The 27,346-nt window shown below is 39.2% G+C and overlaps 2 protein-coding genes across 11 annotated transcripts; one reads left to right on the forward strand and one right to left on the reverse strand.

The window, feature by feature from the left end:
* Positions 1-580: 580 nt before the first annotated feature.
* Positions 581-6,404, reverse strand: LOC147273186 (uncharacterized). Of its 7 annotated transcripts, XM_086256934.1 has the most exons (9): positions 5,901-6,404; positions 5,756-5,800; positions 5,310-5,387; positions 4,104-4,207; positions 3,285-3,356; positions 2,910-3,100; positions 2,609-2,731; positions 1,374-1,431; positions 581-888 (listed from the first exon to the last, which is right to left on the reverse strand). In XM_086256934.1, the coding sequence occupies exons 4-9, from the start codon at positions 4,106-4,108 to the stop codon at positions 792-794; spliced, it is 546 nt and encodes a 181-aa protein (XP_086113060.1). In that variant the 5' UTR covers positions 4,109-4,207; positions 5,310-5,387; positions 5,756-5,800; positions 5,901-6,404; the 3' UTR covers positions 581-791. The 7 variants fall into 7 exon arrangements, 6 of the variants coding, with proteins under 6 accessions (XP_086113060.1, XP_086113059.1, XP_086113063.1 ...); XM_086256933.1 differs by lacking the exon at positions 5,756-5,800; XM_086256937.1 differs by lacking the exon at positions 5,756-5,800 and having other exon boundaries at positions 4,104-4,242.
* Positions 6,405-21,263: 14,859 nt separating this feature from the next.
* LOC147273187 (pentatricopeptide repeat-containing protein At5g15010, mitochondrial-like) lies at positions 21,264-25,623 on the forward strand. Of its 4 annotated transcripts, XM_086227450.1 has the most exons (6): positions 21,264-23,484; positions 23,720-23,946; positions 24,036-24,119; positions 24,225-24,327; positions 24,564-24,935; positions 25,469-25,623. In XM_086227450.1, the coding sequence occupies exon 1, from the start codon at positions 21,311-21,313 to the stop codon at positions 22,727-22,729; it is 1,419 nt and encodes a 472-aa protein (XP_086083576.1). In that variant the 5' UTR covers positions 21,264-21,310; the 3' UTR covers positions 22,730-23,484; positions 23,720-23,946; positions 24,036-24,119; positions 24,225-24,327; positions 24,564-24,935; positions 25,469-25,623. The 4 variants fall into 4 exon arrangements, with proteins under 4 accessions (XP_086083576.1, XP_086083574.1, XP_086083575.1 ...); XM_086227448.1 differs by lacking the exon at positions 25,469-25,623 and having other exon boundaries at positions 23,708-23,946; positions 24,564-25,076; XM_086227449.1 differs by lacking the exon at positions 25,469-25,623 and having other exon boundaries at positions 24,564-25,076.
* The last annotated feature ends 1,723 nt before the right edge of the window (positions 25,624-27,346 follow it).

Below are 27,346 nucleotides of genomic sequence, written 5' to 3' on the forward strand. Positions count from 1 at the left end.
AACGTTTATAGATATAAAACTATTGTAGTAACTAATGTCTAACAATAGTTATATACTATAAATGTTGTCCGATGTATTTTTAAACATTTGGTAGGAATGGTGTTAGTAGAGGCACTCAACAACAGTTTTGGCTAAAAAATGTTGTTAGTAAAGCATATACACATCTGTTAATAATCTAAAACCATTGTGTAATTCATAGCCCAACAATAGGTTTAACTAAAACATGTTGTTTGAAAAGAATATACACAATTGTTTATTATTTAAAACTGTTGTATAATTTATTTCCCAACAACAGGTTTAAGAAAAACATGTTGTTTTAATCACATATACACATCTGTTTTATAACATAAAACCGTTGTGTAATTTAATTATCCACAACTTGTTTTCCTCTAAAACCGTTGTTGAGATTTGACTAACACAATGATTATTCAACTAAAATCGTTGTCTAGGTTTGACTAACACAATATCTTTAAATTGACAAATATTGTTTGTTTGATTCACATTTTAACATTCCTACTTGCATCCAATTTGAATTAAATCTCACTAAATCCCTACTTGCATCCAATTAAATCCACAAATATGAACTCAAAAAGATCCATGAATTCATTAAATTGGAATTGGAATTTACAAAGTCATAGCAAACCCATTCACACATACATTGCCAATTAACACCCCAAAAAATTAATTGTAAAGTAGCTTGATATACATTGAAAAAAAGTACTTGTTACACAAACTATAAAGGCATGGCTTAAAAATTTGGAGACCAACTTTTGAACCTTTCTACATCCGCATTATTCCCATACTAGCTTCTTGCACTTTTTACAAGGCTTGTAAACAAACCCTTCCTCTTGTGCACAAGCATAGATATATAGTTGCAGACTTTCCACTCTGCAAGATAAAAAACAACAATATTCAACAAAAAAGAAAAAGAAAAAAAGATTTGTATTACTATTAAACTCAAGCAAAAGATGCAAACATAACAAAAGGGTATGCACACAAGATACAGTAAAAATACAAATGAAACAAGTTTGCAAATGCACACAAGAAATTCAAAAACAATAACAAGGAGAGCCAATTGTAATTAATTACCTACAACCCAACATTATAAATCAAGAGTTGGCATATAACAACAAGTGAATTTCCTTGAACTTTGAAGCTTTATGTCAATCTGGCTATCAATAAGTTCAATATCTCCCAAAAAATAAATTTTCAATTTATATATGTTCAATGATGTTTGGTCAGTTGTGTAATATTTGAAAGGTTGCTTTGACTTGGCTCCATATATTTTTTGTTTATGAGAAACATGGATGCCTTTAAAAAAATTAAATTGGAAAGGGTAAAAGCACAATGATAGGGATACATAATAGTCTCACTTGTTGGACAGAATGGGGTCAACAGCAACATCTGCATTACTGAAATCAGTTATTTTACCTGCAAAAAAAATGTAAGGGATTAGGGTTCACAACAATAATCAATGCATTAAGAAACTCAAATTTTTGCAATATATAGGCATAGAAATTTGACAATGGATTTGAACCCTGCTATAGGAAGCAAGAGTTGTTAGAGCCCATATAGCAAGACTCTATAGGAACTTGTAGTGGAAGCAAATCAATGATACATTAGACAGTACTTAAGTTTCAAATTTATGAATCAAATGTTGCTAGTAATGGAGAAATGACTTCAAAGAAGATAGGCAATAACAAACCACAAGTCCACAACTTTAAGGTTTTCAGGGAATTAGAATAAATTAACTACCATAGTAAAATCATGAATATGTATGGAAGAGAAAATTAATTAATAGACTTCTTGTTCTCAGCATTTCAACATGGCACAAGTATGAACATAAGATGCATAAAGAAATATAAAGCTAAAAACAACATAAATGAATAAATCCAATCCAACCTTAATGAATTTAAAAGAAACAATTCACAATAAAATAAAATTACCTGAGAGTGTAGTTCTCACATCTTCAATGCAACCCAACGGACTACAAGGATTACAAATAGTAGTAAGTTATTATTTCATCAACAAAGAAGGTACTATGACTAGCTCACAAAGGGGAAAGTAAATTGCATGCAACCCCACAAAAATATAAAAATAAAAAGGCTTCACAATCAGTCAAAAAGTTGAAGCTTAAACAAAATATCTATGGTTAGTATGGACAAAATCATGGACCAGAAAATTAAAAATAAAATCTTAATGGCCTCCGTTGTTTACTAGAACAATGGGTATTGAAATTTTGAATAGAATACTAGGCATTACAGAGAATTTTTCACTTGGTCTCTTTTTGGTGAAGTTAGACCCACGGCCAACAAAACGAACATGAAAAGATTATGAAGCCGGCAGCACCAAGCCTTCCATTAATGAAACAGAGGAGACATGCAAGAAAGTGACTATTTATGTTTCAAAAATGAAATAGCAAATTCAGAAAATATTATCCAAGCAAATACACGGAGAACAATCAATAATCTGAAAAGTAGAGACCAACAACAACTAAACAAGGCCCATTACAACTAAAAGTAGAAACCATGGGTGCGTAGTTATTTCCACAAGAGAACTGATCCTTCAATTGTACCCCAGCAGCACCAAGTGAATCTCCACTACTTACCAACCAGCAGTTTACTAAACAAATGCAGACAAAACTCTCCTTGTTGCATCAAAGTATTATGCAGCCCCTCAACAGTTGGCCTTGGCAACTCTTTCGATCTCATCCTTCTTCTTGATGGCATAGCTACACACATGTAGAGCACCTATAGTAAGAAAAGAAAAAAATGAATCAAGGAAAAGAAATAAAATCAGACTACATAACAAAAATCAAAATAAACTAGATAAGAGAGCTTTGGGAGAAAAAACAAGCACTAGGCAAATAAGCATACAGAAACCAGGCCATCAGTACATGTTAGAGGAACCTTTTGCAGCATTAATAAGTTCATCAGCCAGACATTCTGCAATAGTTTTGATGTTTCTGATAGCAGATTCACGAGCACCAGTTGTAAGGAGATAGATAGATTGATTAACACGTCTCAAAGGTGAGATATCCACAGCCTGATGCCTAACAACTCCAGCAGATCCAATACGAGTTGCATCTTCACGTGGACCACTGATTGTCACTAAAAAACATATACAATAAATAAAATGTGTGATGAAACTTAAACTGGAAAAGGGAAAGAATAAAAAAAAAAGGTCATACAGATCGAAATCTAATCAGGAGAAATTTGTATCAAAGGCCACTTGAGGTTCAACAATAACTTTAACCAAAAGACATCCAACATTAGCATCAATACCTTGTGAGGTACACAATTTGCATGCTTGGCTGATTCCACTCCAACGTAGTCCACCAGTGAAATATCACTGACCTATATGTTGCAAATTACATAATTATCATTTCAAATATACATGGGAAGTAGATTTGATTGTCACACAAAAAAATTTTTTTTGAACTCCCGGTAGAAAGAGGTAGAAAGAGATTTCACTAACGAAAAAGCTTTCAATGCTGCCCAATATCCCTTCCTTTTCCAAATATTTTTACGAATCCATTTTTTGGAAATAAAGGTGCATTTTTTTGGAACTGCCATTAAAAAATTATAATAGGTTCTTTAGTTGGATGTGAATTTATATAACAAATTAATCTATACGAAAAACTCAAATGTAGATATTATCAAGATATTGACAATAAACTTTAGCCTACAAAGTTACACCTACTGACCTACAGTAAATCTAAACCACACTAGAAGGCCACACAAGGTCCAGAAACATGTCTTTCAAAAAAAAGTTCCCAATTACACATATTGAGGTTGAGCAACATATGCACAGTGTTATATACCCAACAGGGAAAAGCATGCATACATATCCTCCACTACTTACCAACCAGCAATTTAACACAAAATATGATAACTCAAAGCACAGCTACACTAAAGTGCACTAGAGCCATTCTTTTTGAGACAAAGCTCTAAGCACACACATTGAAGATTATAATTTCTTTTCCACAGACCCACCCAGTTAATGAAATTGTACTAATTACCTCAATTGTGCCCACCACTGGGGTCTTCCTATTATATAACTAAAAACCACCCATTTCATATAAGAAAACTAAACAACATTACCTCATATTCAAAAGTTATGGCATCTCCTTTATTCTGTAAAATGTTCTCTTTGACAAAGGATGTCTAAGTAGTCGAGTGTCTCAAGCCCTTAAATCTTCACCTCACTATGAGAAACAACAAACTGTCAATACCTTAGCCCCTATTGCAAATAGTATTAGAAATATATTTTGGTTTAATACAGATTTCTTTTACTACTATGATAAAAAGCTCATATTAATGATATATAAATTGCCTATCATGATCAGCTTGTTTCCAAAATCAGTCAATTTTCATAGATTTTTTTGATTTTTCATTGCTTTTCTCCTTTAGTAACTGCTGAAAGATAATAATACATAACAAAATTAACAAAGAAAATTTGATGTTCATAAGAGCATCACTCCACATCTCACCAAAATAAAATAACATGTAGAAAATGTTCATTATTTTCTTCAGGATCTGCATTGTATAAAAATGTTATTCATCACCATCCTGTTCAAACAAAAATTGACAACCTAAACTTATATTTCAATTCTCTTATAGAATGGCTAAATATCATAATATTTTAAAATCATGGAGAGTGCAAGACAATGTTTCTCCTGGATTTCTGATCCAAAATCTAATAATGGAAAATCTTTCAGGGATGTCAGGTTTCAAAAAGAACTAACATTCATCACAATATGAATTTTTTGTATACAAAGATAACTAGTTTTGCAAGATCAACAAGTTCCATGACCTTCAAATCATACCTTGTCAAATGTTTACACCATAACTTTATATGTTATTGTATAATTACCCCAATCGACTTTCATTCCAACATATCAAGTATGCCATGCATCAACCTCCCCCCCTCTCTCCCAAGAAAAAAAAAAAAACAAATCTGAAACTGCTAAAGGAAAAGAAATTCATGCATTCTAACTTTGTTGGATCTTTATACAATTATTTAATGTGAATAAGTATACTGACTTCACTATTACATAGTTATACAAACTCAAACATCTTAAAAAGAAAAAAAATATATATGATCAGTATTATAACCAAGAAAGACAAAAACTTTTCATCTTTTCAGTACATTAAAGGCAGAGCAACAACAAAGGATTTAAAAACAAGTTACCATTGTTTTCATTAGAACTGTACTTGGGGAAAATTGAGAAAAAAAAAAAAAAAAAAGAGAGAGAACCAGCTACTTCAGAAATAAATAGAATACCAAGAACCAAGAACAAACAGTACCGTAAGTGCAGCCAATGATGAGCCATCAAAAGCCGAAAGGACCAGCTCACTCTTTAAAAAGGCTTCATAAAGTTTCCGCTACACCAAATAAGTGATTAACTTGAGAAATGTACTAATAATATTTAAGGGATTAAAAAACTGTCGTCCAAGTAGCAGCTAGTCAATCTTAGCCGAACAATGATCCATTCTTTTTAGAAAGTTTGGCATTTGTTTGGTCATTATCTTCATTACAAGAAGATGCATAAAGAATAAAAGAAAACAACAAAGAAATCATCCCAGTTTCATGATTTTGCTTAAGAATCCCGAAGCCCATTCAAAATGGAAACATAAAGTAAACAAAATCAATCATCCAAACCCTAAATCAAATCAAACAGAGACATTTTTGAAATTATAACCTAAAGACCCAAAAATCACATAGAAAAAACAAGAGCATATGAGATTCCTACCTGGTGGTGAGCGACGATGTTAAAAAATACTAATAGAAGGTTGAACTAAGAAAAAGAAGACGAAAAGTTCAGGTCGTCGAATAGAAAAACTCAATTCTTCAATTTTCCCCAACTGATAACTTTTGAAACTAGAGGAGACACCCACCTGAGTTTTTGAAATCGGCAAAGGGAAAAGCACATCCGTTGCCCGAACTTGAGCAAGAAGCCCTGAGATTTCGTTATTCACTGATTTGTAGTAGTTCTCAGATATGGGTTTCTAACTTTCTAATTTCAAAATAGCAGAAAGAGTGAGAAAGCTAGGGTTTGTACTTTGTAATGAAAGAGAGATGGATCAAAGAGCTTCTGACCTTGGAATTCAAGGGTAGGAGAGAGAATGGTGACTAAAATAGAAGATCGAAGATTTTGATATCTGTGAGAAGTGGGTGCAACTGGGGCGCAGGGAAGGCTGACGGGAGGTGGGTGTGACTAGACTGAGAGAGTTTGAGAGAGAGAGAGAGAGAGAAAGAGAGAGAGAGAGAGAGAGAGAGAGAGAGAGAGAGAGAGCAGATCGAGAGGAGTGGGCTTGTGAGGTCGCATGGAGGGTCAGACAAGTGCGCATGAAGGTCAGGTCGGTGCGCAGAGGGTGGCTTCTCTCTCAGATCTCTTTTGATTTTGGAGGTCAGGCGTGAAAGGTGAGAAAAAGTGAGGGAATAGATCGAGAGATTGAAAGTGACAGAGGGAAAGTGAAAATATCGAAGGAACCAACATATCAGTGAACAGTAAATTTTTTTAATGAAGTTACTGTAGACCGGTTTTTTCATTTTATTCCACTTACACAACGGTCACATATTATAACAATTGTGTAGGGAAAACTCAAAAATTTATCGTTCCGAAAATCATTAGATTTCATGCATATATACAACAGTTTTTTAAAAACCGTTATCCTTTAAAATGACACAACAATTTTAACAAAACCGTTGTGTAGGTAGTGTTGTGTATTTATATTATTGAAGTAGTGTTTCCTGGACATGGCGACGGCTCAAAGGTCACTTTATAGGAGCAACACATCAGCTCTATTTCACATCCCACACTCTTACTATCACAAACAGTGTACATGGTGGTATTGTTCATGGTGGATGAGAACTTGCGCACCGTATTTGAAACTAAATGTGTGGGACATTTATGAGACTTTAAATATGACTCGTGTTGTTGATAGGAGAAAAGACTTTCCTATTTCGAGGCTGAAGGACATTTCCATATTTTCCAGAAAGGAAAACCTTTATGAAGACAAAACACAGTCCATATCAGATCAGCGAAGCAAAAGTTCTCGTTCTCCTGCCAAAAAGGATGGGAAGATAAATAGAGGTGAACGGTCCAATAAACGCCATTCCCAATACCGTCACCAAGACGCAGGCGTAAAGCGCTCGCGATCAGACGCATCCGTTAATTTTCAGGAACCATCCACAGACGTCCTTGGTATGGATGACATTACACACAAGACAATCTCAGCCGAGGTAGAGAACAGATCGTTGACAGATCCTTTGAGTAATCTTCCAAGTGAAGTTGACACGGAGAATACCATTATCACAGAAAGGACTGAATCCAATTCTCCAATTAAAACGGCTGACCTTCCGATTATTGTGGCCAAACTTGTAGTTATTCCTAAGCCTGTGGGAATAGGGGCCTCCATTTTTGAAATTTTTGGTCCCAATGTGGCTTTTTCAAGACAGGCCTTCATAGCGAGTGAAATAGAAATCAGCTTTGATCGTCTTTCCACTTCCAAGACACCAGCAGAGCTATTGGCCCATCAAAAGGAAATTTATAGCTCACTTGAAGTTTTGCAATCCCTGATCCGTGTGATTGGAGTCGGCCATGACCATTTTAAATGGCTTTCGGAAGTTATTGACAAAGTTTTTAAGACCGCAAAGGAACTTTCTGCTCATGCTGCAACGATTAGACTTGATGACGATGTTGACCTTGAGCTCATTCATGCCCTGATTTATCGCAATGAAGAATGCCTAGCTGCTAGAGACACTTTTATCACACAGCGGGCTGGTATTTTAAAACGAATTGAGGATTTGACCGTTGAAGAACTGCATATCACCGAGGTAGAGATGCAGATTCGTCAGAAAAGAGAACTTCTTGAAGCCTGAAAAAGTTTCCTTCATGGACAAATAAGAAGCCTCGATGGGTTCATAAATGATCAAGATCAACTAAACCAAAAGCTCCGACATTCTAGGATTTCTGCGAATGAGGGGAAATTCTGAGCTTTTGAGGCTGCCAGAGCTTTGATGGAAGCTCAAGAGGAAAAATTTAGAGAGTTGGTTGATTCCCTGATTTCATTTTGCAGCAAGGAGAAATAGAGATTCTATTTTATTTCTTCCATCATTCATTTTTTTGCAAAATCTGCTTTTAGTTTTACTGTTGACGTTAGTAGGACTTGTCTTGTAATCCTCTCAACCTGAGTTCTTTAATAAAGAAAAGTTACATTTCTTTCTTTCCTGCATTCAAAATTCTTGAATACTGCCTGATGTATACTAATATCATTGATGGAAGAAAATATTTGGTTTTGGAATACTATGGCTGCATTTGACTTTTGGGACCAAATTGCCTACGTACCCTGTTAAGGGATCAAGCCAAACGTTGTTCACCCCTTGTTTTCCAGGGAAAAGAAAATTTTGAATTTTGGGTGGCTGCACCTAGTTTTTGAGACCAGACTGCCTACGTACCCCTTTTGAGGGATCAAGCCATCCGTAGTTCAGAGAGTTTTTTTTTTTTTTTTGCCCTAATTTTTGCTTGGACCGCTCTTTCGGATTTTCAATCCATCGGGCTTGCTCTAACTTTTGCCTAGATCGCCCTTTCGGGTTTTTCAATCTAGCGAGCCCTTTTTTTTTTTTTTTTGGCCCTAATTTTTGCTTGGACCGCCCTTTCGGGTTTTCAATCCAATGGGCTTAAGTGTAAAATTTTTTTAGAAACCTGCCATTTACACAAGAGTAAATACGATCTCCATCAGCATCGGACAACTCATAGGCCCCTTTGGAAAAAACCTTAGAAATAACGTAGGGTCCTTCCCATTTTGATTGAAATTTTCCATGGGTCTTTCTGGTAATAACAACCGGTCTTCGGACAGTCAGAACCAAGTCTCCCACTGAGAAAGATCTGAATTTTACTTTCTTGTTATAGGCGCCTGCCACTTGGGCTTGATAGACTTCAAGTTTCTGTTGAACTATCAGTCTTTTCTCATCAAGCGCTTCTAGCTCTGCTAATCTGACCTTTACATTTTCATCCGAGTCCGTCAATTGAATGGCCACCCTCAGGGACGGTAGTTGGACCTCTAAAGGTAAGACCGCTTCTGAACCGTAAACCAAATTGAACGGAGTGCATCCAGTCGATGTACGAACGGTTGTCCTGTAAGCCCATAGTGCTTCAGGGAGACGTTCATGCCAATCTCTTTTATTTCCGGACATCATTTTCTTCAGAATATTACATAGCACTTTGTTAAAAGCTTCTGCCTGACCATTTGACGATGGGTTGTAACTTGCAGAAAATGAGTGCCGGATATTGTACTTCTCGCACAGCTTGACTAAAGCTTTACATTTGAAGTATGTGGCGTTGTCTGAAATTATCTTTGATGGAACCCTAAAACGGTAGATTATGTGGTTCCTAATAAAATCTGCAACATCTTCTGCTTTGACTTCCTTAAGAGGAATCGCTTCTGCCCATTTGGAGAAATAATCTGTCCCAGCCAAAATATACTGATGCAATCGAGAAGATTTAGGCCTTATGATACCGACAACGTCTAGTCCCCAAGTTTCGAAAGACCATGACAACATTGTCGGATGGAGAGGTTGTGGAGGCTGATGTATGAAGTCTGCGTGGAGTTGGCATGCCTTACAGGTGGTTGCGAACTTTATTGCATCTTGTACTATTGTCGGCCAATAGTACCCCAACCTTTTTAACTGGGCTGCGAGTTTTGGACTAGCCTGATGAGCACCACAAGTTCCAGCATGAGTTTCAGAAAGAGCACGGGCCGCTTCATTTTTAGATAGGCACCTCAAGAGTACCCCGTCGAAGGATCACCTGTATAAAGTGTCATTTTGATAGATGTATTGGGTGGCTCTTCGCCTTACATCAACCCTTCTCTTTGAGTCGGTCGGTAGTCTTCCCTGCCGAAGGTATTCTACAATAGGCTGACGCCAATCTGCTTCTTCCTCACCCTCAGATACAGTCACATTATTGGCTTCATTAATTTCTTCAATACGTTCCAATGCTGGGGGTAATAGTCGACGTTCCCCAACGGTAATTTGTATATCTCTTTCATCAGGAAATGTCAAAGACGCTGCCAATTTAGACAATGCATCAGCCTTATCATTTTCGGACCTTGGGATATGGCTAATGTAAATGTCTTGGAATTGTGACATCAGATACTTCACTCTCTGGTGGTATGGAAGTAGTGCATCACTTTTGACTTCATATTGGCCATTTAGCTGTTTAACAATAAGCTGTGAATCACCAAATGCTTGAAGACAGTCAATTTGCATTTCTATAGCAACTTCGAGGCCAATGATGAGCGCCTCATATTCTACCACATTATTTGAACATATGGCTATAATGGAGAACGAATACGGGATCAAGCCCCCTGATGGTGTGATGAACACTATACCTGCCCCCGCCCCTCTTTTCGTGGATGACCCGTCAAAATAGAGTCTCCATGGAGAAGCCTCTGTTGTAAAGACTTCCTCATCTGGTAAATCTTCAGGTAGTTTCATATTATCTGGAACAGGATATGCAGCTAAGAAATCTGCAAGTGCCTGCCCTTTTATGACTTTCTGAGGCACGAACTTGATCTCAAATTCCGACAACAGCAGAGACCATTTTGCTAGGCGCCCTGACTGTACTAGCTTTGACATCAAATATTTGAGAGGATCTACTCTTGAGATCAGGGTGACACTGTGAGAGAGAAGATAGTGTCGTAGCTTCTGTACTGGAAACACTAAGGCCAAACATGCCTTTTCAATGGGGGTATAATTATTTTCTGCCCCCACAAGTATTCTGCTTAAGTAGTAAAGAGCATTCTCTTTCCCTTCATCATTGTTTTGAGCGAGCAATGCCCCCAGGGAACGCTCTAATGCAGCAATATATAGGATTAGGGGTCTCCCTTTAATTGGCGCCATTAACACTGGAGGTCTCAACAAATACTCTTTAATGCTGTTAAAACCATTTTGACATGCTTCATCCCAAATGAATGGTACGTCCTTCTTCATGAGTCTTGAAAATGGTTGGCATCTCCCAGAAAGGTTTGAAATGAACCTTCGTATATAGGCTAGCCTTCCTTGTAGTCCTCGTAATTCCCTCAAGTTGCGCGGGGGAGGCATTTCTTGGATCGCCTTGATCTTAGTGGGATCAATTTCAATTCCTCGATATCTGACGACGAAACCAAGGAACTTTCCAGACGTAACCCCAAATGCACATTTTAAGGGGTTTATTTTGAGTTGATGCTTTCGGAGTCTGTCAAACACCCTTTTTAAATCGTTCAGATGATGTTCCCTCTTTTTAGTCTTGACAACTAGATCGTCGACGTAGCACTCAATAGTGTTATGAAGCATACCGTCGAAGATGACCATCATGGCTCTCTGGTAAGTTGCTCCTGCATTTCTCAAACCGAAAGGCATTACAGTATAGCAAAATACTCCTTTAGGAGTGCGAAATGCTGTAAGCTCCTCGTCTTCGGGCGCCATTTTAATTTGATTGTAGCCCGAAAAGCCATCCATAAAGGACAATGCTTCGAATCCGGTTGTAGCATCCACCAAGAGTTCGGTAATAGGGAGTGGGAATTCATCTTTTGGGCATGCTTCATTGAGATCTCTGAAATCAATGCAGACTCGTATTTGACCATTCTTTTTCTTGACTGGAACAACACTGGCAAGCCACGTAGGGTACTGGACCTCTCGAATGAAACTAACATCGTTTAACATGTCGATTTCTGCTTCAATTTGGATTGCCAGCTCTGGGCGGAACCGGCGTCGAGCTTGCTGCACATAACGACATTGATTTGATACATTCAACTTGTGAACCGCGACTTTTGGATCTAAACCAGGCATGTCTTGATATCCCCATGCAAATACATCTTGATATTCTTGTAGGACACATTCATAAGCCTGTAGTTCCTCTTGAGTCAACAGCGCGCTAACGAAGATAGGTTTTGGTTCGTCGGCTGTTCCAAGATTAATTTCTTGAAGTTCATCAATAGTGGCTTGACCTCTGTCCTTAATTTGAGATGGAGCTGGCTGGGCAATATCAATGAATTCTTCTGTTCTTTCACTGCTGGCGATTCCTTGGTCCTTTGTAGATTCCTCAACAATGGAAACACAATTGGCTTCGACGGAATAATTTGTTTCTTCCTGTCTCTCGGCATCGTTGACTATTATTCTAAATTTTCTCTTCTTATTCAATTTCCATTTGCTTTTTTGAGATTTTTTTGTTGAAGTCATCCCAAGTCGTTGAAAAACTGAAGTGTGTGATGAATTTGGGTTCTCAAGACGCTGAAAGACTGATTTGCGAGGTCTAGCTTCAACTTTTCCCAACCGCTGAAAGACTGAGGAACGAGGAACCACATCTGATTGAACCTCTCGGAACATGTTCTTCTCGTGGTCTGTAAGAGTACATGGCTCGAGGCTTTCCGGTTCTTGTTCAGGGAAAGATGCTTTAAATATGCCATTTTCATGTTGCACTGTGAGATGAGTCGTCTCTTTCCTGGCTTTACGCCTTTCGATTCTTATCTTCAGTGGAAACGGTGTGGGCATTGTAGTTGCATTCTTATAGGAAACCACCCTTTTACTGTAGTCTCCCCTTTTCTGGACATAAATGACTAAGCTGCTCCCTGGGATTGACTGATCAATTTTCCGTAAAGGCCGAGTGTAGCTCGTCATTAATGATGTCATTGTATCTTCTACTGGAGATAATGCCTTCTGACTAGGTTCTCTTTTAGCCTTTAGAGAATATTTGAAAACCACTTCTGACTTCGAGTTGAGGTTGCTTGAGCTTTTGCTAGCCAAAGAACTGGTTCGGTGAAGTGTTTCTCCAGTCTGAGCTGACTTTGATGCTTTAGATACTTCCGAATCTGAAGTCTTTTGTTCGTTAACTTTGGCATCTTTTCTGTACTTGCCTGTAAGCTTAATTCGAACCTGTTTAGATTGTTTCAACGCTTCGACCTTCTGCTTTTCCAGCTCTGTTTTAAAGCCCATGCTTTTAGTGGTTTCGTCATCTTGTGATACAATAACAAAGCCAGGCGACTTATACCACTTTGCATCAGAGTAGTTGGCTTCCTCAAATTTTAACGGGTCAGTGTCAGCAACAACTTTCTTGACTCTTCCATCCAACACAAACTTGAAGCACTGATGTAGTGTTGAAGGCACAACTCCATATGTATGGAGCCACGGCCGCCCAAGCAAGGCATTGTAGGACGTCTTGGCATCGATCACATAGAAGAAAGCTCTTGAGATTAACTCCCCAATCTTACATTGTAATCCAATGGTACCCGTGACTCTCTGTCCTTCTTGGTTAAACCCTTGGATTGTCATTGTTGAGGGAGATAATTGTCGATGTTCCATCCCCAAGGAGCGGAGTGTCTTTAATGAGATAATGCTTACTGCAGAACCACAATCAAGCATGATTCTCTTAACCGGCGTGTCTCCAATTTGGCCTGAAATATACAAGGGTCGGTTATGATCTTGAAACCCAAGTAATCGATCACTGTCATCAAATGTGATTTTGGATAGACAACAAGTGCAGGCTTTTTGTGTCACAACTGCTGATTCTGCTGTCTCCATACTTTCCTTATAGGATTCTGGACTGGTTAGTGCCATAATGAGCGCCTCCCGAAGCTCGCTCGACATTTGTAGAGCGTCATAAACACTCAAAAGAGCTGGGATGCGCTTCAAATGGGCCAGAACATCATATTTGGCCTTATGCGGCTTTTGAGTATCTTTGACCAGCATCTTTGCTTTGTCCCTTTTAGGTTCATTTGCCACTAAAGTAAACAATGGGGCTTCATTCGAAGTGCTTTCTTTTTGGGACGGCATGAGAATCTTCTTAGTGTTGGTCTTATCCTCTTTAGAGGATGGGTTAACCACTTCTTTGTCTTTATTTTTGTCAGCAGAGGGAATGCGTTGACCAGAACGCAAGGTGATTTCACCAACTTCTTTCTCACCCTCATCGTGAACGAAGGTCACACAGCATTGCATAACTTCGTCCTCTTCTTCCCCGGAATCACTTGAGAAGAATTCAGTAGGTAAAAACTCTGTAAGGGTGATTGGCACCCTTGGTGGTTGTTCATACTCCTCCTCTTGAGGGACTTGAACCTTCTTTTGTGCTCGTTTATTCTTTTTCTTATTCTTCAAAGATGGTCTACCCCGAAATTTTATACCAGGGCGAGTGGAAATTCCTGATGAGGGAATCATGGGCATTGTTTTAACCCTACGGCTGAAAGTTTTCCATCCCTTTGTAGACTCATCTGATGATGACGATGAATCTTCCCAAATATTTAGACTTGGTGCTGTCATAAGTTCGTATAAGGTCGGGATATTAGGGTTTCCAGCCCTTGGCATGTTTGGGTAGGCTTGTACTACCGTGACCTCATTGTCGACCTTGAACTCTACAGACACTGCACCCTCTGGTAATGAGACAGTTGGAATATATTCAATTCTTGGAATGGGTTCAACTTCAACCATATTTGCATCTGCCTTCTTGGGAGAATCGAGCGTTATTTGATTGTTGTTAATCATTTCCTGCACCTTGTCTTTGAAAACGTAACAGTCCTTTAAAGGATGACTAACAATTCGATGAAACCGACAATATTTAGGATCATTGGTTCTATTAACTTCAGCTGGCCGCTTAGGCTTAGGAAGTTTGATGAGACCTGCTTCATGGAGATTGTCAAACAACTCTTCGATATCATCGACGTCGAAAGAATACTTGACCTCTTTTCTCTCCTTAAGAGTTAATCTTCTTGGAGGTTCTTTAGCCTTGCCCTTATCATTTCCCTTATCTGTCTTGACAAAGGTAGACATTGACTTCTTCTTCGTATTCAACTTTTTGTTATCGGTCTTCTTTCCTCCAAATTGTATTTTCGGAGTTGGGGTCTTAGCTTTTTGGCGGGCAATTTGTTTCTTGACGTTACATGCTATGGATACTAGAGCATTAAACGTCTGAGGCTCTGCGGTTGACACAAATGTTGCAACATCTGGTGAGAGATTGTTCATACACATTTGTACTAATCCCAACTCGGAGAACTTCTCTGGACACTACAAATTAAGGCCTCTCCATCTGGTAATGAAGTCATTTACCCCCTCATTATCTTTTTGTTTAGTCTCGGCCAGATCAGTAATTGTAACTTTTTTCTTTGAATTGACAAACTGGGCGAGGAATGCCTTTTGCATGTCATCCCAAGTTTTAACTAATCCCGGTTCTAACTGAGTGTACCATGTAAAAGCGAAGCCACTAAGAGACTGAATGAACTGCCTAACCAATAAGGCATCAGACTGGGAAGTTTCGCCACAAGCCGAATAAAAATGAGCTAGATGCTCGTGAGGAGTGATGTTTATTCCGTCAAACTTATCGAAATTTGGCTGACGATAAGTCTTGGAAAAAGGTATAGTATCAAAATAGTCGGGATACGGCTTTTGATACCCGAGCACAGGTCGAGTTAATGACTTCTGGAAATCCTGGATCCCTTTGGCTATCATCGCTTGGATTTCTAGCGGAGTTATCCCGCCTGAGAAGCCTTCCTTCTCCATTACTTTCTTTTTCTCCTCTTTCTTTTTCTCTTCTTCCCATCTTTTTTCTTCTTCCCGTCTTTTCAACTCTTCATTTTCAAGGGCATTTTTTTATTTTAAATTGGCTTTAGCGACCAATTCTGCTGCGAGTCGTAAGACTTCTTCTTCTTGCCGTTCTCTCATAGCTTTTAATTCAGCCTCTTGTCGTGCACTCATGGCATTCATTTTAGCTTCTACCGGCGAGCCTCCTCAACAATTGTTGATTTTGCTCCCCAATGTTTGAGGCGCCGGTCATCATCACCTGCATTCCTTCGGAATCCTCATCCCTAGGCATGCCCAAATGTTGGAGTTGAGGTGTTGTGTCTTGAATAAGGAACAACTGCTGTCGAAGTGGCTCATCAAATATGGTCATGAGCTTGGTTATCCCTTTATGAATAAGTCCGTCAACTACATGTTGTGACTTTTCCAGCTTGTCAGACTGTTCTTGTCTTCTAACAGAATGCCTCGGCTCTTCTAGCCTAGTGGTAATGTCGGCGGCCAATTCTTGTGGGTTTTCTGCCAAAGCACGAGCTTTCGACCGAGTGATAGGGCCTGAAAAGGAAGAAGACCTAAGTTGGAGTTTGGGAGGTTCCCCCAACTGCGTGAGGGATTTAGAGATTGCCCCATGCAACTGACTCGTTTGCTTCCAAACTTCGTCATCAGAGAACGCTCTCTTGTGCACTCTGGATGTTCTCTGTTTCTTTGGGAATGCAATGTCAATACACTTACCGACCCCCTTTGTCGAACCAGAGAATTCTGAACCTTGATCTTTCCGGTGGAGACTTGCAACAACCCCTTCTTTTTCGAAGCCAATGGGTTCCGTTGTTGATTCGTCAGAGGTCTGAAACGAAGAATGAGTGGACTCAGAGTTTTGGGTTTTAGGGCTAATAGGAGCCTCGTCTTCCTCTTCAATGGAGGTGACCATCACTGACTCTGTGATGGGTAAATAGACAGGCACTGATCCGACCATGATGTAAAGGGGAACCGGTGCCTTGTTCAAAGGCTTAGCGACTTTGGGAACTTCTACCCTCGGGGCTTTAAAGGCAATCGAAGCCAGTATGGCCTCGATTGTCTGGGCTTGGGCCTCTCTCTTCCTTTGGGCTCTTGCGGCCCTCTTTCTTGCATTACGGAGAGCGTTCTTAGAAGGAACCCTCTTCAACTAGCTCCTTGCCACCCTTACTCCAGCTGTGGTAGCCCTGAATCCATTGGCTCTCGGGATGCAGCTTGAGAGCGGGGTTTGACTGAGCACAAATGACTTTTTGTATCCTGCCTTTCTCTTTCGTCCTTCGACAGACTGAGCTTCAGGAAGAGCATGAAAGTAGACAGTGATTTGAGGTGCCATTTGTTTCTCTTTGTGTGTTTTGAAAAGAATCCTGAGAGTCAAAACATCACGAAAGATTAGTTTCATCACTTTGGAGATGAAATGGAGAATGGGTCCCACCGGGCGTGCCAAAAATTATGTTGAACAAAATTTTTAAATAAATAATAAATATTACCCAACATAATTTCACCCAAATTCATTTATGGAATAAGGGTTTTTATTATTTTGGGTACGACCCATTCAAGATGGAGTACATCTCTTAATTATAGTTCCTTGACTCAAGGGAACACCCTTTGATTCCAAATGCAATGAAACCAACGGATCACTTTGTGAGTGTTTAGATTTCCAATAGATAAAAGACCTATTGAAATAGAATTTATTTGTGATTGCGGTTGCACCCGTATTTTAGGTTGCCTACGTACCCACTGCAGGATCAAACCGTACGTAGTTCCGAATTTTTGGGAATTAAATGGGTAGATGACCTATTTAAATGATTTGTGTAATTTTAGAGCCCTTAGATTCTACTTGAGAAATTAACTCAGGGACTTTAAGTGTGAGACAAATTTCTGGAAAATTTGGATGTATTTGATTTGACTGTGGTTGCACCTAAATTTTAGTAGGTTGCCTACATACCCATGCCGGGATCAAACCGAATGTAGTTCATTACAATGAAATTTGAGAAATTGCAAAATTAATTCGGTAACTTTGTGTGAGAATTAATTTCAAAGAAATTTGGAGTAATAGAAATTTGATTTGACCGCGGTTGTATGTGAATTTAATCCACATTGCCTACGTACCCATTGTGGGATCAAACCGGACGTAGTTCACAAATTTGAGAGATTTTATTTGGGTTGTTTTGTTTTGACTTGGTTGGCTTTATGCCATTTTGGAGGGTTGGTTTTGTACCAATTTGAGAGGTGGTTTTGTACCATTTTTTAGCCTTTTGAATTTTGGGGTTTAGGATTTGAATTTTTGAAAGAGGAATAACTTTCTAATTTAGCTTGATTGGTTTTGTACCAAAAGAAGACTTAAGATTTTTTTTTTTACATCTGAGGTACGTGAACTTGACCCAAAAAATTAAATTAACCACTTTAAGTGTAAGTAATTAATTTAGATTAGTTTAGGTCATTTAAAATTTTGGGCTTGTAGAACACTAAGATGGGTAGAAATTTTGTGAACCCATCCAATAAGGACCGAATTGCAAATTAGTTTTCTTCCTCTGCTGCCTTAACGATCTTGCCAGCCCATTTATCCAAACTTTGGCCAATTTGAATTGAGACCCACCGCACATAAGTTTCATTGCCTCAATTGACTTCCAGATTGGAAGAGTAAGCAACCATCAATACTTCTAGTCCCACTGAAATTGGGAAAAGAAGTCATAGTTGAACCTGCCAGACTTGCATCGGCGGCTATAAATGAAAGCCATGAACCTTTGCACAATACACGCCTCTTTCAATTGTGTTTTGTAGAGAACTCTCAGAGAAAAAAGTATGCGACCTCTCTTTCTAAACCCTTTTTTCATACTTCCTCTTACTTCTTGAAAACAACAGCCGACTTCTCTTTTTTTTATTTGCAGGAAATTCCCAAGGAGAGAAAGATAAAGCTTGCTGCGAGTTCACAGTAGACAGACTGATTGCACATCTGCAAGATTCTTTTGTGAGGCTCTGGGGTAAGAAAAATTGCTCGTGACTTTTTCCTTTTATTGCCACCCACAACAATTAGATTAACTTAGCAAGCCTTATAACAGCCAAAGAAATCTCCAGTCAATTTGCCATGTGGAGCTCTCAAAAGCAAAACAAATATCTTTCTCCTTCTTTTACCTTTTTCAAAGGTCTGATCCCCTTTTTTTTTTTTTCTTTCACATATTTTCTCTTTTGTTTGGTGTAGATTTCAAGGACTTTTTGACTTAAGAGACTTGAAGACTTTTAATTCTTTCTTACGTTAGTCATAGCTCACATGGTCAGAAACAAAGCCTCCCAAAATTGTCTTACTTTAAATATCTTCCTTTTCCTCCTTTTTTATTTATATATTTTTTTAACTTTTGCACTCCACATAACTTCCTCCTTTGACATACTTCTCCTTTTCTGCAGGTTCCGTAGCCAAAAGGTGAGAAACAACTCCTCCTATATGGAATAGATAGACATCTCCTGTATGCATATTTTCTAAAATTGCTTGCTTTGTGTAGGGAGTGATCAAGGTGCGTGAGGACCATTCTTTTCCTTTGCAGCGAACGAAAGAAACAAGAAACTTCCTTATTTTTTGAGGCTCCAAATCTAAAGGTCGGCATTTTTCGTTTGAGGAAAGAAACAATTTTTGTTTACTTCAACTCTTTTATTGCCATTAGTTTTTTTTTAAAACTGACCCTTTATTTTTGTTTCCTTGCAGGTAAACTTAATATCCACTTAATCAGCAGACCGATTGCACCTTTTCCTTTTGAAACTCAATATACCATGAATTCGGCAGAATCCACTCGATATTTGAGGTACATGGATTCATCAGAATCCTTTATAGTTTCAGCTGAAACCAAATGAGAGATGGATTCAGCCGAATCCTTTGTTGAAATTTTTTTTGTGGTTTCAGCCGAAACCAAATGGGAGATGGATTCAGCCGAATCCGTTGTTGAATTTTTTTTGTGGTTTCAGTCGAAACCGATTACAAGAGAATGGATTCAGCCGAATCCTTGATAAACTTTGTGGTTTCAGCCGAAACCAAATTGAAAGGAGCCATGAAAAGAAGTATCGTCTACCTAGTGATAGCGAAGCTTTGGCGGATGCACGTTCCTTTGCTTCCTTCTTAGAGAACTCGCCTTATTCTGCAGCCTTTCGGTGTTATTTTCTCAATAATCTTCCTGACTCCATGCTGCCCCCATTTTATAGGCATCATAATGGGTAGAGGATCAGCTTCAAAGAGGCTAAGGATTAGCTATGAATTCAAAAAATTGAATTCAAAACTTGCAGATAGATAACCAATCTCCTGCATTTATCCTCTTTTTTATTTTTATTTTTATTTTTTGCATTTATCCCTCATCCTCTATTCTTTTAAAGCAAAAACTTATCTTATCTTCTGGTATTTTATTTTGCAGGCATTTTGATCTGCTGGGCCCTAAAAACGTGAGCCCATGTCCTTAATCTTCTCCCTTTTTTTTTTGAAAATTTATATCTCAACACTGAGTTAACCCCATCACGGCATCAGATTACCACCTTGACCCCAAGACCAAAAACAAAAAACAAAAAACGCAAACCACCAAAATAAGAGTTAACCCTAACACAACAGAAGGCCCAAACCCATCGATTACAACTATTTTGGCCTAAACACTGTATACTACTTGCCAAAGCCTAGGTATGAAATAATGAACATGATTATGTAATCCCTAGTACTGCTACATAGTGATGAATTTTGACCTTGTGATTTCCCAGTGGGGCCCTTTCAAGTGATGACCACAGATCTAACACTGTAGACTACCCCATTTGTCTGTCTCCAAGCCTCAAACCACTGACAGAGGAAAATAGAGATCAAATGAACCATTACTTGCTTTGTTTTTAGGTTTCTATGCCATGTCTAAATGAATGACCCGTCTTTCTTTTTGGGATAAGTAAGCATCAGCTGCCTTGAAAAAAGCAAAAGAAAAGAAAGAAAGTTGAAATTTACTCAGATTTCAGAGGTGCTGTGTCTGCACTGTTTGATGGCATATACCCCTCAAAAATAAAAATCCACCAACATAATAGTTAACCTCATCATTCGCCATAACTAGAGTTGCAGTGTCTTAGATCTTTCAATTGATTGGCTTCAGAAACACAAAGCTTTATGCCCTCTAATCCTGACCCACGTTGTCATCAACTACCTCCAGGCTATGGCCAAGGCCTCGGCTTCTTACGCCACCTAGGGCAATCGCATCGACTCCAACATTGAAGGTAGCGCAAGTTGTTTCGGTATTGTCGATCGGACTCAAAACAGTAGCTCGACGGTGGTAGCGAAGCCACTGAACCTTGCTGCTCTGAGATTGGCATCGCAACGCCGTCCGAGTACCATCGCTCAACCTCCGAACCCACGTGGACGACACATATTGAGGAGGAAGGGTGGCTGGGTGTGAGTGAGGAGAGAGAAATGAGAGAGGGAGTAGGAGAGAGAGAGAGAGGAGAAGAGATGAAAAATTAAAAGTAGGCTAGAAAAAAATAAGGTGAACTGGCTTGGAAATCCAATTAAATAGGTGGGCTTAAGAGGGAATAGAAGTCTAAAACTGGACTTTATAATCATTTATTTTTTAAAAAATAAGACTTAATTACCCAAAAAATAATAAGACTGTGTATCTTAAACCGTTGGATTAAATAAATGGTCAAAATTTGTTTAAAGGAAGAGGACAGCACACTTGTAAAGGCAGACAATCATGATCCGTTTATTCCTGAAAGTAAAATAGGGTGCTCCTTCAAGTACAAGTTAGAGGCGATGGCCGAGAACTCACAACCACTGGCGCAGCCGATCCACCCTCCAGCGGCGGCGTCGATCTCATCAACGGCCAGGGTCATCTACGAGATCCTAATTCGAACATCACCGCAGAAAATTGTGCCTGCTCTCGCCTCCACTGGAATAATCCCCACTTCAGAAGTGGTGATCGAAGTCCTCAACCTCTCCTTCGACTACCCCTTCTCGGCCGTGAAGTTCTTCCAGTGGGCCGGTCTGGCCCACAAGCATTCGGCCCAGGCCTGGAACCTCATGGTGGACCTCTTAGGCCGCAACCGCCTCTTCGAGTCCGTGTGGGACGCCGTCCGATCAATGCGACAGGAAAACGCTCTCTCCTTGCCCACATTCGTCTCCGTCTTCGCCAATTACTGCGCTTCTGGAAGGTTCGAAGACGCCCTTATGACCTTCCAAGTCATGGACAAGTACGGAATTCCACAAGACGTCGTGGCCGTCAATTCTCTACTAACCGCAATGTGCCGTGAAAACGGCGGCGTTTCCAAGGCTCTGGACTTCCTGGAGACCATGGAAACGAAGCTGGACATCGCTCCCGACGCGGACTCGTTCGCCATTTTGTTCCAAGGCCTGGAGAAGGAAGGTAATCCGAACAAAGCCAAGACGATGTTCGGGGAGATGGTGGTGAGAATTGGGTGGAGCCCGGCGAATGTGTCGGCTTACGATGCGTTCCTGACGACTCTAGTGAGAGGGGAAGAAGTGAAGGAGGCGCTTAAATTCATGGGAGTGATGAAGAAGAATGGCTGCTTGCCAGGTTTGAAATTCTTTTCCAATGCTCTTGATATTCTTGTTAAGCAAGAAAAGGATTCCAAGAATGCCATTTTGGTTTGGGATATTATGGTTGGTAATGGGTTGGTTCCGAATTTGCCAATGTACAATGCGATGATTGAATTATTGTGTGATAACAATGAGGTTGATCATGCCTTTAGGCTCCTTGATGAGATGGTCTTCAATGGTGCTTTTCCTGATTCTTTCACTTATAATGTGATTTTTAAATGTTTGATTAAGAACAAGAAGGTTCGCGAGGCCAGTAAGTTCTTTGTCGAGATGGTGAAAAATGAGTGGCTCCCAACAGATGCTAATTTTGCTGCGGCCATCACCATGTTTTTTGATGGCTACGACCCAGAAATGGGATTTGGGATTTGGAACTTTATGGTTGAGAATCATGTCGAGCCTCTTGATCCGGCTGCTAATGCCTTGCTCCTGGGCCTTTGTAGATTAGATAGGTTATCAGAGTTGAAGAGGAACGCTGACGATATGCTCAATAGGAGGGTCAGCATATATGAATCTACCATGGCGAGCTTGAAGAATGCCTACTATAAGGACGGGAGAGGTGCAAGGGATAAATATGATGGCTTGGCAAGGCGGTGGAAGAGCTCACTGGCTCGCTAGACATGGTGGCTTAGATTTCTTATTTTGATTTGTACAGAAGTTCTGGTCTTTCTGATTTTGATCTGTATAGAAGCTCTGGTCTTTCTTATTTCGATCTGTAAAGAAGTTCTGGCCTTTTATGTAGTCTTTCCCTGCAGAGGTATAATCCCTGGTGGAAAGTGTGTTTTTTTGTTTTGTTTTTCAAGAACAAGTAGGTTTTTGTTTTCTTTGGTTGCCACCTTTATGATTAACTAGTGTTCTACAAATTGCCTCTTGTAGCTGTCTAGCCTATTTTTCTTTTCTGTCTCTCCCTGCGCTTCCTTTTGCCTTTTATTTTTTTGATTTTGCTCTTCTCTTCTGTCATATTCGGTTTGATTTTGATTTCATATAATTAAAAGTTCCTGCAGATGGTTGTATGTTCTTTCCTTTATCGAATTCCTGTATGAAAGTCTTCCTGTGACATGCTTTCAGAGCTTTTATTCCGTGACAATAAAATCACCAAGCTGCATATACATGCTGAGAGCTTTGGTAGCTCTCGTACTTTACTGCACGTTGGCGCTTGGTACTTTTTATTGATTATCGTTGGTTCTTGTTAATGCCTTTTTGACAATTTCTTTGCAAGGTTTGCTCAATGGGCTCTCATCAGGGCATATGCTGTACTCGAATTGTAATCTGAGAGTAATAAATTAATGATACTTGTTTTGACAAATTGGTGCCTATAGCTTGAGACAGAGTTGGATTGTTGCCTGGAATGTAAATGACAGCCCATGGTGCAGGTTTGACATCTCTGGATCCATTTTTCTCCCCTTTGATGACTCATGGATTGAAGACTGATTCCTTGATTATAGTAAAACCACAAATTCTCTAATGCAAATCAATTTACAATTAAAAATCTGAGTAGCACTAGGCTTTTATATATGCTTTAAGCAAATCTGTATTGGGACATGGGAGTGAAAAACTATGGCAACATTAGCTGACTTGGGTTTTAAACTTGTAAAGCCAATTTTGCAGAGGCCCACTTCTGAATAAAGCCTCTGTTCAGAGTGGAGGGGAAGATGCACCATTGATGGCGGCTGCACCCTCAACGAGGTGAGGTCGGAAGGGGACTTCTGATAGAGGCTCAAGGGGAAGAAAAATGGTACCGCCTCTCTTTGAAATCAAAGAAACGTCTTAAGGCAAAAGAACAAATCAAGGCAAGCAGGCAGTGACAAAACCATAATGTTGTCTTCTACTTTATGGTAATTTCTTCTACTTTTCATTCCTGAATAGTGAAGTGGTAAGGAATTTTTTTTAAATGATTTTGAAAGATGGGGTTTTTGTGCTGCAGAGAGCTTCCACAGAAATTGGCTGCAATCAAGAAGAAAAATTGTGATTCATCATTCTCTTCTTTTCCGGCAGCATTGATCACTTGGTAATACAAACATTTTTATGTAGGCAAACTTATTTTTAACCATCGTTAGCTATGTTGCAAGGGTATTGTGATGCTTGGGTTTGCTTAATTTTTTTTTTGCTGTAGATATATGTCAAAAAGGGATTTTCACTTCAAGAAGCTTGATCTATTCTTCAAGAAGAAGTATGATTAGGATAGAAATCATGAGTTTAATTTGGTTCAACAACAGGTACCAAGTTTGAACAAAAATATGCTCTTTTTTTTTTTTTTTTTTTTTTTAAGCGATTTTTATTTATGGAGATAAATGTGGGCTTTTAGTTGGAAATATTGTTCTTCCAATATGTGGTTTTATCCTTTTCTGAGTTTTTTTTATGTGATTGATTGTCCTTTCCATCTCTGCTATCCACTCCCATAATCTGCTAATTAAATTTCTGTTTTTTTTTTTTTCCTTTTCTGTTTTGCTAGAGGATTTTGGTTGAAAACTAAATTAAAAGAACACCGCCAATCGAGCATCATCGATGTTTTGAGTTCTTACGCATTTTTTGGTACATCTTTACTCATGTCTTTTTCCCTTCTGTTTCATTGGGCTTTTGTGAATTTGATTATGGGTTAATGATGTCCATATAATTAACTGTTGAATCACATGGTTTTACTTGGACAATGTCGAGGATTGCTGTTTTTTCTGCAAGTTTTTTCATTAGAATATTTTTATGTGCCTAATTGGGTATGTGTTTTTTCCCAGACATGCCCAAGGCTACATGTGTTGGCATTGCAAATGGAGTGGCGGGCATGTTCTTGAATTTAGTTTCGTGTGTATACTTTGTGCCCTTGGATGTGGTTGGTAAACCAGTTCTTTCCGGCTTCCTATAATTATGTTGCCGTATTTATTAACCAAGTTAGGAAAAAGTGTATTGGAATAAATAAGAAAGACATGGTAAATGAATTGCCTATGTGTATGTCATGTTCATATAGCTTTTACTGTCACTTTTTGTGCTACTGAACAAATACCCTAGAGCTTATGATTCTCCATTTACAAATCCAGTGCCATTATGTCATGTGCTGTATAGTTTCCATACAGTTTAGAAGGATTAAAAGACTCTAAATTTGGCATAATTTAGGCTAATCAAAACATAAAACCTTTTTGGTAACAGTTTGTATGTAGGATGAGAGTAGAAAACATGTGAATTGTGATCTTTGATGTTGGCGTTCATTCAATATAAGTTTTATGTTTTTTTATCATGACATCATTGTAGCTTATTGTTTTGGCCTTTCATCTATGCTGATAAAGCAGTTCTGTCTTTCAATATTGTGTGTTAAATGGATCTTTTGTGATGTCCTCTTCACTATAATTGTACTTGATGCATTCTCAGATTTGCCAGAGACTAATTGTGCAAGGTCTTCCTGGAACTACATCCTGCAAAAGACCATTTGATGTCCTACATAAAGTTATTAAAGCTGATGGTCTTCATGGCATGTATATAGATTAACAGCTCTGAACAAACCTAGGCTCTGAATTATGATTTGTTTTTTGTTCGTCATATGATCCACTTACGGTTGCTTAAGTGCAATTTAGTGTGGGAATAAGTTTGTTGTGCTGGCAGTGTGCCATGACATATGCCTTGGTTGAGATGGAAAGGTGGGGAGAAGAGTTTTTTTTTTTTTCTTTTGGCCAGGCGGAGAGGAGGTTTTTAGTTCATATTTTTCCTCTAAAATTTCACCATTTGGGAGTCGGTGAATTTGGGTAGATTCAGTTCTCTCTCTAATCTTTTACTTTAATCTAATTTTTTAAAATATTACTTTTAAATAATATAAAGGTTTACTGTGAACATCAACAGGGACGGACGCACGGCCAAGCTTGGGGGGTCGGGCGACCCCCCGAACGGCGGAGCACGAAGGCTTGGACCTCTGGACGGCGACACCAGCGACCCCCCGACGTGAAGAAGGCGACCCCCCGACCCCGACGACAGCCCGACGTGATCACGTGAAGAAGGCGACCTCCAGGGCTCCGCTGCTCCAGCCTCCAGCCTTCCAGGTGATGAAACGTCATGAAAGCTCCGCTGCTCCACTGAGAAATTGAAAATTGAAAAACAGAGAGAGAGGAGAAGAGGAGCTGCGTGGGGGCGTGGGCTGCGTGGCCAAAAAAAAAAGACTGAATTAGGGGCTGGGCTAGTGGGCTGGGCTAGTGGGCTGTGGCCTACGGGCTGTGTATTTTTTTTTTTAAGTTCCTACTCAAAACGACGTCGTTTTGAGCTAGGAATTAAAACAAAACAGAATGGCTTTTGCTCCCAGCCACTTCCGCTCTTCGTCAATATCAAATAATCAATCCTATTCATTAACAGCAAACCCAGTCGCCACACAGCCACACACAGAGGTCAGAGCCGAAGTGCCCAACCCAGCCAGTCGTGACGCCATCGCCCCTGCTGCAGTGCCACCCGCCGTCGCCCCTGCTGGCTGCTGCCCAGTGCCTCTCAAAACTCAAGTTTGAAGTTTCAATTTTATTTTTTCAAGTAAGTTTAAAATTCAAACTCTAATTCCTAATTTTCAATTCACCTTAAATTTATAATATATGTTGTTTTTTAATTAATTGATAAGATTATTGTAATGAAATTAGACTAATTAGTGGTTTATTGATGTTGATTTAATTATTGGTTAATTAATTGATTGTGGGTTTTTATTGCATTAATATGATTATTGATTTATTGGATTGTTGTTGATTATTGTTATTATTTTGATAATTTGATTAATTGATTATGGATTTTTATTATATTAAGTTGATTATTGGATTTTGGTTGATTATTGTTATTACTTTGATAAATTTGATAAATTGATTATTGGACTTTAATTGATTATTGAAAATTGGTTTATATGTGTAGAATTATGGAACGATATTTTAAGAGAAAATGTCCAACGGGTAGTTCAAATTAGGGGTCGGCAATGGGCCGGGCCGGGCTAGCCCGGCCCGAACCCAAAAGCCCGGCCCAAATTTTTTGGGTTCGGGCCGGGCTCGGGCTTGAATTATAGAAGCCCAATAGGGCTTTCGGGCCGGGCCGGGCCGGGCTTGGGCTTTAATACACAAGCCCAAGGCCCACCCATCGGGCTTTGGCTTGCGGGCTTGGAGGGCCGGGCCGGGCTAGGCCCGAACGGGCGGCCCAAAATGGGCCCAAAGCCTATTTAGACACATATATATCTTCAAAAAAAAAAAAAAGGATTTTGGCTATATTGTGATTTGAACATGAGACCTTAAATAA

The sequence above is a fragment of the Dryas octopetala genome, chromosome 9 (assembly GCF_963921425.1).
Source record: "Dryas octopetala chromosome 9, drDryOcto1.1, whole genome shotgun sequence".
Classification (NCBI taxonomy): domain Eukaryota; kingdom Viridiplantae; phylum Streptophyta; class Magnoliopsida; order Rosales; family Rosaceae; genus Dryas; species Dryas octopetala.